The sequence below is a fragment of the Helicoverpa zea genome, chromosome 3 (genome assembly GCF_022581195.2).
Source record: "Helicoverpa zea isolate HzStark_Cry1AcR chromosome 3, ilHelZeax1.1, whole genome shotgun sequence".
NCBI lineage: Eukaryota > Metazoa > Arthropoda > Insecta > Lepidoptera > Noctuidae > Helicoverpa > Helicoverpa zea.
The window spans coordinates 5,606,957-5,620,168 of record NC_061454.1 but is presented as its reverse complement, the minus strand read 5'-3'; the positions used below and the strand labels follow the sequence as shown (position 1 = coordinate 5,620,168).

The following is a 13,212-nucleotide window of genomic DNA, read 5'->3' as shown; positions in this document are numbered from 1 at the left end:
GGAACCGTATCGTGATTACTAGACCGCCAAATGTTGTTATCATTATAATTTCAGCATAGTTTGTAAAAACCTGTTTGGTGTAGACTTACCGGCTTGGTACTCTTCAGAGATGATCAATGCATCACATTTGGCGACGTTTATTGAGTGTATGAGAGCATTGCCGCGTTGGTTCGTGTTAATAAGAGGCGTGACAGCGCCTAGCCGGGCTATACCCATCCATAGTGCAGGCTGTTGGGGACAGTTGTTCACTAACAAACCAACAATATTCCCCTTTTTTATACCCTGCGCTTTTAACACAGCAGTAACCCTCAAGCTGTAGTCTTCCACCTAAAAACAAGGTATTTATAACCAAGAGTTTTTAACAACATGAATCAAACCAAACATTTACGTTCTTGGTAATGTGTGATCAATTTACACTTTAGTTCTAAAAATTACATTAAAACAAACACCTTGTTTTAGTTAATATTGAATAGACTGTTATTAGACTTTAGGAATTATCTATCTGGGATAGGCATCCTAAGCCTATCCCAGATAGGCTTATCTGGGATAGGCTTATCTTATCTTAAGTGGCTTGTTTTATGTACCAGCTGTCTTAGATAAAATATACTATCTGATAGATAAAATATACTATAAGATATACTATCTATAGATAATAGCAGCGTTTTACCTGAAATAAAACGCATATTAAATACTTACCTTATTTGAAGCTTACTAGTTTGAGATAGGCACCTACGTGTTTTCCGCTTTTATCTCCGTCCTTTTCTACCCCATATCTTGCATCTCTCTCGCTCACCGACCAGTTTCACTCCCCACCAGGCAGGAGGCGACGAGTGTTCTCGGCGGCCACAGTTCGTCATTGAGTCGAAAACACCAGGCAGAAATTAAAATGTAAGCTTCAAATAAGGTAAGTATTTAATATGCGTTTTATTTCAGGTAAAACGCTGCTATTAAATTCTTGACCGTTATTTGAAGCTTACTAGTTTGAGACGTGTTTGTTATCGCCTGGTGGAAGTGGACGCCAATGTGAGCAAAAGCACAATGAAATTGTGTATGTAAATAGGTACTTAGGTACACGAGTAATCACATGTAAGTATGTGTATTGCGTCCTGGAATACTAATGTAATCAAAGTTAACTGGTACTGGTACTCAGCTACATCCTGTTAGACTGGAAGCCGACCCCAACATAGTTGGGAAATGGGCTCGAAGGATGAGTAATAAAAATTAAAAGAGAGATGCAAGAACAAAAGCAAAATTGATTTCATTTTCTAATAGTAATTAACAAAAACATTGCGATACTTCTTAATAACAATAGTAACAAAAATATAGACATTAATCAGCTGGATTAATTAAATAATCGAGATAACTTGCTACTTCTATTTAGTGGGTATCTTTCCCTTCTGTAAAAATGGGCAAATGTATTGCCTGATCGCCAATTACCCTTTGCTAATATATCGTCCAAAAGTATATTGTCAACACAGATTTTGACGCTACCGCCGAGTGGAAGCTTCCTGGGGTTGTAGTTATTCCTGCCTCTTTTAACAATGTCTTAATCCACCCGCATCATCGTTCGGGTGCCTGCCTTTGGTTGGCCTCTAACGGATATAAATAAATTTAAGGAATTAGCCGATGTCCGTCTATCTTCTAACAAGGCTTTAGTCTTTCTGACCCAATACACTGGACTTAGATTTATATTTTCCTGATTATCCATCAAACAACAACCCGACTGCCTATGACTAGAACTGTCGGTCTTAGAGCCAAAGACTGGCCATAAGATTAAATTATCTTTGTTGTTTTTGAAATGTTCTGGGTCTATTGCAAGCAAGGAAAGATCATGGACTCGCCTTTCCGAAACAAGCTAGCAAAAGAAAGAGCAGCAGTGTGCCTGGAAGTTGCAAATGGATTATTCTCGTCTACGTTTACTGCACTTAAGTAGGTTACCAATTGGTCATTATTCCAGATGGACGGCTTCCCGGGGAACAGGTTTGCTCAGCGCTATTGATTTTAAATTGTGTCCGACTAGAACGTGTGAACCTAGCTCTCCAGTGGTTTCTGCATTGCATAGTGTAGCTATAACTGACTTGTGTAATAAAATAGTATTGTATGTTAGTTTATTTACTATGTGTAAGTCTGCTAAAAATTGGGTAAGTATAGGTCCAAATAGGGATTCAAGGATTCATAGGATCCAATTTCATACTTTTCGCCCCAATTTAACCATCGACTCCAAGCTGATTGATAAGTGTTGCGTGTGGATTGAAGAAGACTTCAGTCGGAGAGACTCCTTGTCCCTCCCCCCCCCCATTTCCCTGACCTTGGCAGGGGGTATCCCCGTTGCTGTGTCTATCGGTTTCTGCTCGAGGTTCATCAGTGTGTAGGGTACTGCTAATGATCGGGACTTCAAATCTGCTCGCCAAAATACCTGGTGCCACCGAAGGAACTACTATGAGATTAACTCCCGTTCCTGAATTGAGATGACTGAGGACCTACGGTATAAGGTAAGGTGGCGGTAATACCCATGCTAGCGGGTAAGTCAAAACTTGAGAAAAAGGTATCGTGGAACCCCGCTTTCGGGTCCTTCAGATCTAGGGGCACGTAGTACACAACTATGTGTCCCTGGGCTCGCTTCGAGGCAAGTAGGTCCACTGCTGATACAAGATGCCACTCCGGTGGAGGTTTGTGTCGGGAGAGATGGTCTGCCTGACTGTTGAATAGGGCTGGTATATGATTCACGACGTGATAGATTTGATACAGCTCAAGATAACTGAATACTCTGTACGTCAAGTTCGGTAGGCTCCTTGATCGGGTGCCACCTTGATTTCTTAGATATGACACCACAGTCCCATTTTTGCATTGAAAAATGGCTGTTGATCTCTTTAGCAACTTGCCGTGATTTTCCAGTTAATACTGCAAGCATCTCTTTCAGATCGCAGTGAAAGCCTTTTTCTCTCTCGTTCCATGAACCCATTACGGGAGTTCCGTTCAGTTGTGCCCCCATCCTACATCGGAGGCGTCCGTGGTTATAAGGTGACAGGGAAGTGGCGAATGAATATCCAAGGTTTGGTGGCAGCTGACCAGCCACCACTTTAGATCTGCTAAGGCATCTGCTGGTAGGTTCAACATTGCTATACTCCATTCACCGAGCCGTGAGCCCACAATGTAACCAAAGAATGACACTTTTTCAAAATGGTGGGTATAACCCGACCGATGACAAAAACGTCACATTTTTATGTAAAATGTTCTTAGTATCGTGGTCTTCAATTAAGTAGGGTTCTATGTATGACAGTCAAGACTTCTAGGTTCATTTTACATGTAAACGATTTACTACATATTTCATTAAAATTAAGAAAATAATTTACGGCCTTTATTATACATATTTGATTTCAAATAAGTTTGAAAAGATTGCATAAGTTCCACAGACATCGTTCTAAAATATCATTTCTAATGTTGTCAGTATATTACTTTCGTAGTTATTTTTATAAAATATGATCATTACTTCAATCGTGACTTATAAGAACCCTTTTTATGGTTTGTTCACCGTTTGGCTCACGGTTCCATGAATAGGGTAGGTATAGATTGCTGTTCAACACTGCATTGAGGAAAGTGAGGAGAGCCCGGTAATGCAGTCTGCCGTATGGAACAACGAAAACTTGCGAAGTTTAAAAGTCCTATCAAGCTATGCAGGTCTTCTAAGTTTGTCGTGCTGTTTGTCACGTAGTGCGTTTTGTCATTATCTTGTTGATAATGCTTGCGATTTATTCACTTGCCATCCAAAACGTGGTGCAAATGATCCCAAAGTAGGCAAATATATCTTGGTGAGCCACCAGAAAATCGAGATACACAATTATAAGTAACCCTTGAGTTTTCAAAGTTTGAGCCACCCAAATTGGTCACTGTGGCGAAGGTCTTGGGTGCCGTGCTTAAGCCAAATGGTAGGCACGTAATCTGAAGCAGTCTTCTTCTGTATACTAGTCGAAGAACATGTCTGTGACCTCCGGCTACCGGAAGGTAGAAGTAAGCCTGGGCGAGATCCACTTGCACAGCCATTCGTCTTTCTGAAGAAACTCTAGCACCCGAAAAACATTTATTAAACTGAAGGGTTCCGTAATTATGAACTTGTTGAGAACCTTGAGATTGAGTATTGGACGGTTCTTTCCGTCGCCTTTTGGGCACAAGAAACATATTGGAAAGAAAGCTGGCAGAATTTGCAGCTATCAATAGAACTTTTTGTTTTATCATTTGGGATATGACGACATCCATCTCTTTGGACTCTCTGGTCAAATCTGGCATTATCTATCAAAGGTGGCTCTTGGCCAATGGTATGCGATACCCAGTTATTATTTTTGACAAGAAAGGCGGAGCTCCCATTTCTTTCCATTGGTCTTGATATAATGTTAGGCAACCCGCCTGGAAAGTCATAACTTACGTGCCTTGTTGGACGCATCAAAGTCCGCCTGCGGTCCTGGACGCTTTCTGTTTCCTCTGTTGGACATGGTTCCTATTGTAATTTACTCGTGATATCCCAAGGGAGCTTTTAGAGTTTTGCGTCACACGCCATTCAGCGTGAGTGTGATTACCATTTCCCTTCGAGGGAAGGTTATAATGGCGACTCTTCGAAAGTCGATCCAAAAAGCCACCCTGCGAGGGTAGATTGCAATGATGGTACGACCTGCAACATGCATGATTGGTACCCTGCGAGGGTCCGTGATAATGAGCCGACCCCTGCGGGGGGTGGCTAGTATACTTACTGGTCCCTGCTTTGTAATGATGCTGCGACTCGCAAAATGCAAGATTGGTACCCTGCGCGGGTCCGTGATAATGAAACGACCCCTGTGGGGGGTGGCTAGTATACTTACTGGTCCCCACTTTGTAATGATGCTGCGTCTCGCAACATGCAAGATTGGTACCCTGCGCGGGTCCGTGAAAATGAGCCAACCCCTGTGGGGGGTGGCTAACATACTTACTGGCAGTCCTAGGCGGAGCGTACCAAGTCTTTCAAGGCCGAAAAGCATCACACGCCGAGATAATGAGCCGACCCCTACGGGGGGTGGCTAACAGACTTACTGGCAGTCCGAGGGGAGCGTACCAAGTCTTTCAAGGCCGAAAAGCATCACACGCCGAGATAATGAGCCGACCCCTACGGGGGGTGGCTAACAGACTTACTGGCAGTCCGAGGGGAGCGTACCAAGTCTTTCAAGGCCGAAAACCATCACACGCCGTGATAATGAGCCGACCCCCATGGGAGGTGGCTAACAGACTTACTGGTAGTCCGAGGGGAGCGTACCAAGTCTTTCAAGGCCGAAAAGCTTTCTTGACACCATCAGCCCTCTTCAAGTGCGGTAGTGATCAGTCCGAACTAAGGAGATGCTGGTTGGACCGCACCTCACACCATTCTTTTTTGTCAAACCGTTGAACGCCTTGCAGGATTGAACTAGGGCCACAGGTGCCTTAGGAACTTCGGGCTTGCTTTCTTTTCCATAGTCACGTGCACGGGCTGTGGTAGCTTTATTATTTACCGCATCTGTATTTGCTTTATAAGTCACTCATTCTGAAAACAAATTACTGAAAAAAAAGTACACGGAAGAAACTCGTGACAAAAAAGGGGTAGATGTACAAAATATTAACACTTGATTTCGCAAAATCGAATATCGAACGGTAAAACCGTTAACAAATTGTATAAAATATTATAAACTCACCTGTGTTCTGCGAGAGCACTGAGTTTATTTTTCAACGAAATACTACAGCGGTTGGTTAGACAACCTTCTCGGGCGGAAAACAAGACGCCAATGACGAACTGTGGCCGCCGAGAACACTCGTCGCCTCCTGCCTGGTGGGGAGTGAAACTGGTCGGTGAGCGAGAGAGATGCAAGATATGGGGTAGAAAAGGACGGAGATAAAAGCGGAAAACACGTAGGTGCCTATCTCAAACTAGTAAGCTTCAAATAACGGTCAAGAATTTAATAAGATGTTATTGTTAAAAGTGAACAGAAAGAAATTTGCAAATAAACTGGGTGTTTCATTTGCTAAATTACTTTAAAACTTGATATTTTTGAAATGAATTTTATCAATGATTATTTTGGATTAATATTACAACTATCTTAACGGTACATAATTATATCTTGATCTTTAACTTCAGTCTCAAAATGCAGTTCATTGTACTCAAATTATTTTTCAACTTTCATTTGATATTGATTAATGACCTTTTTTAAATTGGGGTCAGTAATGCAGGTTAAAGGGTCATTATTGTCTTTATAATTTTTAACACATTAACGCAGTTTAACGTGAATATAAACAATAGTTAATTAAAGATGTGTTAAAGTTTTCTGAAGGACACACTGTCACATTTCTGTAACATTAATTGTTATTTTTTGCATAATCATTACAGAGGTAAGTGTACTTGAGGGTACTTGTTAACAAGTTAACCTACAGGGATCAGCAGACCTCAAAATACATTGTTTGTAATAACAACATCATGGAATATTTAATTTTACTCATTTTATATGTGTGAATATAAAATTTTACACATGTAACATTCAATTTTATATGATATTTAATTATTAATTAATTACAAGTGTCGAATATATAATTTCTATGATTATGTCGAAAATTATTATAAAATTATGTATTTTGATAACTGAGACACTGAGACTTATTGAAAAAGCCTACAAATCAACATGGCATGAAAGCCACAATGAAATAACACATAACTTTCTCTTTAACAATCAGCAAAATATGCCATTATTTTGGTTGACTTAAACGATAATGTAGTTTCATGTATCATAATGAGAGTTTACTTTGTTTTCTACTGTGTTGAAATATGTCCTGTATGTGTACTGCTTGTGAATTTGTAATGATGTACAAATTAATTAGTATGACCTGGTGCGGTACAAACAAAAATATATATTTTTTTGTTCCAAGGAACTACTTGATGATCAAATCACAGACTACTTTAATTCAAGTGTGTACCAACCTCTTTGAAGGACCAAACTTCGTTTTGGAATAGGAAGCAGGGCTTATCTGGATGTCTTTTCACAACATCATGAAAAATGTCCGGCAGGGTCAGATCTTTGCTACTAAACTTTCTTGTTATCCATAGAATCTTTACATATGATAATAGTGCTCTAGAAAGTAAAGAAATAAATATCAAAACTACTTATCAAAGTTATCAATTAAACTTTTTCTCAAACTTTTTCTATCAATTATTTTTGTTCTAATTAAAGCAATGTGTGGAAATGTAAGTGAATGATTGCTTTTATTATTCCTGTATTAACACTATTGAATAATAAATACGATGCGATGACGTGCCAGTTTGGAGCCCTTACCTGAGATCTCGCGGCGCGGTCTTTATAGCGACGTAACACCAGCGTGAATGGAATGCACCGGCGTAAACAGCACAAAGAATTAAAAGAGCCACAAAACTACAAAGGATTCCTTGGGAGAGCCAAACGGCGGCACAGGCGGCCGCAATAGCGGCAAACACGAGCATCATCGCGACCACCTTTCGCAACGAAACGCGACTAACTGCGGTTCGGCGAACCACCGTGGTGACTGCTGCGCGCCGCGCGCCCGCTGTCTCCTCAATTAATTCACTCGCAGTGTTTGCGAGAACCTTTCATAGGGCACACAGGCAAGTGTACTCCTTTATCGTTTGTTAACTTTATCACTTCATAATACCGTTGTCTAGCACATTCACTGTCTAGACTATTGATGAACTAGGTCAACAGAATGCAATGCAAGAACTACTGCTAAAAAAATATTCCTAAAGAAATTCATTCACAAAAACCTGTAGAAAAAGTCGTCGGTCATGTACACAATACTGATCCAGCTGTCATTAGGTAGAAAATTAAAATTACATTTGAATAATAACAAAGGCACACAAAGAAACTTGAATAATTAAAAGTTTTGTAATACGCAATGTACAATGAAATAAACAATTTCGGGTTTTGGTCGTTTATTGACGTCTGTCAGATATAAACTGTCACGCACAAATCGATTATTTGACAGTTGCGTTCTGATACTTCATAGAAATAGAAAGTTTTGTTCTGTTAGAAAACGGTTCTTTGTTGTTAGAATGCGAGAAATGCTGAAAACTGATTTCATTTTAGCTGTTTACTACGCAGGGTGAATGTTTTTGGAGAAAATTAATTAAAACATTGCCTTATTAATAATTTATAAATCATTTATTACTCATACACCTTTTGTCCATAAATATACAAGCATAGTTTCTTACACACTAAGTACAAAAAATTGTGTACATAATCCAGCTAGTAAATAGAAACAATACCTAGATCTACTAGTTATATTGATTGTATTAACTCAGTATTCTTAATTAACAGAAATTACTTCTTACGTAACTATATAATTTAACTTACTTACAATACCTTTGTTGTCATTATAAGGCATACAAATTGAGCTTATGTTACAGGATTACCAAACCCTCAACAACCTAACTAGGACATACAGTTTGAATCATATAATAATACAACACACTGACTATCTAGTGATATGTGGTGAGGAATGTTTAACTACTACTAAACGTAATTTTCAACTCCTATAAGTACCTACCTATAAATAGTTGTAAGTATATTACACTCGTATATAGATAGGTATAGCTGCGCTATTCCCTTTAACTATTCACTTTGGTTTATAGTTTTTTGTAACAATGTTTTAAAAAGGAAGATAATATAGTAAACAGTAAACACTGGCATCGAGTCATTAATTAACGAAAAATCCTAACATGATTTTAACCTACCTCGATTACTTAGTTGTTTAATTCTCACAAGTACTTGCACTTAACAGTTTCTATCACATAATAAAGGCACAATAATATCTTTAAGTAAATTAATAATAAATTAAAATCACAGTCTAATTTGTCCCGATATAATTTTTTCGTATTCTTCATTTCCTAGAGGCGTATACTTTCCTGTCTTTGGGTCTAAATAAAATAGCTTATCTTTGACTACCGAGGGGTCGTAACCTTCCTTCTGCAAATCGACTTTCCTCATTTTGAAGGTTCCTGTTGACAATATAATAGAATTAATAATGCGTATACATGTGGCATTGCTAATCGTATGACATCAGTTATTTCTGTTTCAAGCCAGAAAAAATTGGGGGACGCAGTTGGGGATGGTGGTTTCCTCCCGTTACCTACTTATTATGGGAGTGACTTTCAAGGTCTTGTAACCCAAATCAGTAGATCCAGTCGAGAAAATAATAGTTAAATGGCAAGAAGATATTGGTAACAACTTTGTAAAACACACACCTGTAAAGTAAGTGTGTGTTTGTCATAATAATATTGCGTGCCCTCCCTCGGGGACCTTTGTTCTACAGCTGACAATGTCACACGCCTACAAAACAATGATATCGATACGCAAACAATCCTTAATTCAGTAAGTACATAAATCCGCTTAAATGTTCTTTAAATCCAAGATTACTTTTATTTGAATATCAACTTAATGAGTTAGTTATTATTAATTAAGTACAGCTAGTAGGTATTCCAAATAACTCACCTGTCATGTCGACGCTAGTCATGATCCTAATGAATATGGGCCTCGCGTACTTGGGTAAGTCTTTCGCAATGTCTTTCGCTAACTTGTCCAAGTCGAGTGTTCCCTGAGGGTCTACAATGCCGCACATGCCTGCGCGGCCATCGGTGTTGGGTATCTGTTTAAGAATAAATTCACATTATTAAGTGGACAGATTCACATAATAACTAGCTTCCGCCAGCGGCTTCGCCCGCATCTAGTTCGGTTATATCGCGTTTCCAAGAGAACTCTTCAAAAGTCCGGGATAAAAACTATCCTATGTTCTTTCTCAAGGTCACCTCTATCTCTGTACCAAAATCTATTAAAATCAGTTCAGTGGTTTAGACGTGAAAGCGTAACAGACAGACATACAAAGTTACTTTCGCATTTATAATATTAGTAGGGATAATACTGTAAAGGTGAAAGCTTGTGAGAGTGTATGTTTGTTACTTTTTCACGCGCTTCAGGATCAAAGGAAATGGGGTAATAATAGGTACCTAGGTATAGCTCAGTTAACTTTTAGGCTATGACGACACTTTAGAATATAGATCTTTTTCCGATTAATCTGGACAGCTGCAATCAAATGTTTAGGTACTTTAAGTAGATAAGTGATTTTGTAAGCGCTCATTCCAAGAAGGGTTGGCCAATATAAAACAGTCAAATCTTTGCTTATTGACAAATATTGTTCTTACCTCAACACCATAAACGACTGCATCCCTCTGGTTAGTGACCCTGGAGATTGCAGACTCCACTTCAGTAGTAGATACGTTTTCTCCTCGCCACCTGAACGTGTCACCCGTTCGGTCCATGAAGTACAGGTAGCCAAACTCGTCAGCCGTTAAGATGTCCCCTGCGAAAAACAATAAAATTATTAAAGCCCTATATGCAGTTTAGTACATATGGTGTAATAAAAATTGGAATTATTTTAGAAACTCTCCTCTTTCGAAAAACCCTTCGAAAATGCAAAAAAGACCTAAATAAAATATCAGAACGGTCTTCCGATTCTACAGGGTTCTAAACTATACAGTTAGGTTTACCTAATCGAAGGATTTAACACCCAGAGAAATATGACACTTTAACTAACCTGAAATAAATGCTGAGTCTCCATAATTGAACACGTCCCTGACAATCTTTTTGTCTGAAGCAGCTTTATCCACGTAACCCAAAAACGCCCTTGATGGGTTATTCGGTTTGATTTTTCCTATGAATACACCCGGCTCGTTGGGTGCTGCCAACTAAAAATGAAAAAATATTTGAATTAGTCAGGATAAATGATACGTCAGTAGCAAAGATTTTACCCCCTTAAAAGTTCGAAAAGCAATATGGTATGAGGTTGTTTTGATAATAATTTAATAGGCTCTACTAACCTGACATAATCCTTTCTTGTTCCTAACTGGCTCTCCGGTTTCAGGGTCTACTTTGAGAATGGCGATGGGATACACCGCTGGTATAATTCTGGACACGAAACCGATGGCTCCAGTTTTGTTATCAATATTAACTGAAACCAAAGAAATATTTTATTACCGAGACCTTTTTAAGTAAAACTTTTTTTTAGGTCTGCAATTCAGTTGCATCCTACCTATATTCGCATTTCCTTCAGTAGCACCGTAGAATTCAACAACCTTCTTGATATTGAAACGTTTAACAAATTCGGTCCAAATCTGAAAAAAAAAATAACAACATCTTGTTATATACAAGTAACAATTTTTTCTCCTTCAGCATCAGGGGAAATATGCCTTCTATTGAGCATAATACAATATTTGCCCGTGGTAGTCCCACAAGCCCCGGTGCAGCACTATCCACACTCAGCGTTTCAGTTTCATACAATGAAAAGTATCCTAGTTGCGAAAATAATTTATGATGATCAGTGTTAGTATAAATGCTGTCACACTCATTCAATACAACAGCAATGGCAAAAACCACCATACAACTGCTCCATTCCACCGATCGACATTTCGACTTTCACCATAGGTAATGCAAGAAATAATGGCATAATAATCTTACCGCTGGCCTCATTCCATTTCCGTAGACTGTTCGTACTTTGTGTTGCGTGTCTGTGGCTGCGGGCGGAGTCGCCAACACGTAGCGACACATCTCTCCAATGTAGTGGGCAGCCTAATGTTGGAAGAAAATGAGTTTTAAACTTGTGAAAGCTTTTCTCGTTGAAATTACAGCCATAACGAACATTTACTAAAGATGTTTATAGAAGTGTATTGTATTGTAGAAATCACAAACAAAGACGCCATGATGCTTAAGCTAAAGTTAAACATCATATCCCAAACTTTCTCCTGTATCTCCGCAGTAATTCATTGTTAACGATCGACCTGTGCAAGCGCATAAAGTTTTGATTTCTCTGCATCTGCTTGCGCTTTGTGGCACATTAGTGCAGTGAAAGTTTCACCGAGCTTTCTCTCACCGTGGCATTGTATTTGATGCAGTCGGGGAAGTAGTTCGAAGCCGAGAATTTGGTCCTGATGACGACGGTGCAGCCGAATATGAAGGATTGGCCCATCGTGATGCAGCCGCCGGCGGAGTGGTACAGAGGCATGGGACAGTAGATGACGTCACTTGTTCGCAAGCTGCCAAGATAGTGGACGCCCGATGCCATGAACACCATACTGAAAATGAAATGAAAGTGGTGATTATCGGATTGAACCATTATTTTGTCTCAACGATATATGTAAATGAGGCTAAACGATGTTGAACTGGTTTTACATTGAATTTGGAGTGTCTAAATGAATGGTATCACCCTGACATGGTAAACATTGAGTTATGTAATTAGGGTGCTTTAAACTCGTAATTAAGTATGTAGTAACGATTGTATCCAATTATATTAGAGCTCACGTACCGTGAGGAGGAAATAACGGCTGCTTTCGGTAATCCAGTGGTTCCAGAAGTGTAGATGTAGAGCAGTTTCCCATTGAAGCCTTCACTATCTGACTGTGTCCAAGGAGCTGGGTTCGTACATTCCAGCATTGCAGTGAAGTCGTTTTCAGATTCCGCCACCCTCACAGCATCGGGAGACGTGTTGAGGGGGCGACGGGTGAACTTGAACAGCTTGATTGAAGGGTTCATCTCTTTTGATATGTCCTGGAATGCTGGAAGAGAATAAGAATAATTTGAGAATAAGTGCTTGGAGGAATGTTAATTAAGATTAGGGCCACGTTCACTGATTCTCCAGACGAGTACAAATTTATAAGAGGCCGTTTAATGTATCATTTTAATAAGCAAAGCTGCATAATTAATGGTTTGACTTTGACCCTTGTTTTCGACACATATTTTGAACAACCAGTTTTTCAAAGTCAAAAATTTTAATAAGTATAAAAGATTGATAGCAATAAAACTACCTACATATTACGTAATCCACGAACCTGTTTGGAACTCGTCGCTGTAGATGACCACATCACACTTGGCGATGTTGATGGAGTGCAGTAACGTGTTGCCTGTCTGGTTGGTGTTGATGAGGGGGCAGACTGCTCCTATCCTCGTGGCTCCCAGCCAGATGGACGGCATCTCAGGACAGTTGCCTATCATCACGGCGACCGTGTCTCCACGCTTCACCCCTTTAGCTTTTAAGACCGCTGATGTTCTTAAGCTGAATTCTTCCACCTGAAATTGAGAATTGGAAGTTATTAATAAAAAATATTTCTGCCAGAATACGTGGTGGTTAAGTACCTTCTTTGTACGATGTTCG

At 39.4% G+C, this 13,212-nt stretch overlaps 2 protein-coding genes across 3 annotated transcripts in view; both read right to left on the bottom strand.

Annotated features, from left to right (window-relative positions):
- Positions 1 to 7,941, bottom strand: part of LOC124645680 (long-chain fatty acid transport protein 4-like) — a 31,704-nt gene extending 23,763 nt beyond the window's left edge. The window contains exons 1-3 of the mRNA XM_047185531.1: positions 7,317 to 7,941; positions 6,965 to 7,115; positions 90 to 327 (exon numbers count right to left, since the gene is read on the bottom strand). Coding sequence (XP_047041487.1) covers positions 90 to 327; positions 6,965 to 7,115; positions 7,317 to 7,483 — 556 coding nt within the window. The 5' untranslated portion in view covers positions 7,484 to 7,941. The remainder of the gene's footprint in view (positions 1 to 89; positions 328 to 6,964; positions 7,116 to 7,316) is intronic.
- A 211-nt stretch (positions 7,942 to 8,152) lies between these two features.
- The window catches only part of LOC124645679 (long-chain fatty acid transport protein 4-like), a 37,759-nt gene continuing 32,699 nt past the window's right edge, over positions 8,153 to 13,212 (bottom strand). For both annotated transcript variants that reach the window (XM_047185529.1, XM_047185530.1), the window contains 10 exons: positions 12,890 to 13,127; positions 12,367 to 12,616; positions 11,935 to 12,136; positions 11,523 to 11,633; positions 11,098 to 11,179; positions 10,886 to 11,016; positions 10,603 to 10,753; positions 10,211 to 10,368; positions 9,504 to 9,657; positions 8,153 to 9,010 (listed from right to left, as the gene is read on the bottom strand). In XM_047185529.1, coding sequence (XP_047041485.1) covers positions 8,853 to 9,010; positions 9,504 to 9,657; positions 10,211 to 10,368; positions 10,603 to 10,753; positions 10,886 to 11,016; positions 11,098 to 11,179; positions 11,523 to 11,633; positions 11,935 to 12,136; positions 12,367 to 12,616; positions 12,890 to 13,127 — 1,635 coding nt within the window. In that variant the 3' untranslated portion in view covers positions 8,153 to 8,852. The remainder of the gene's footprint in view (positions 9,011 to 9,503; positions 9,658 to 10,210; positions 10,369 to 10,602; positions 10,754 to 10,885; positions 11,017 to 11,097; positions 11,180 to 11,522; positions 11,634 to 11,934; positions 12,137 to 12,366; positions 12,617 to 12,889; positions 13,128 to 13,212) is intronic.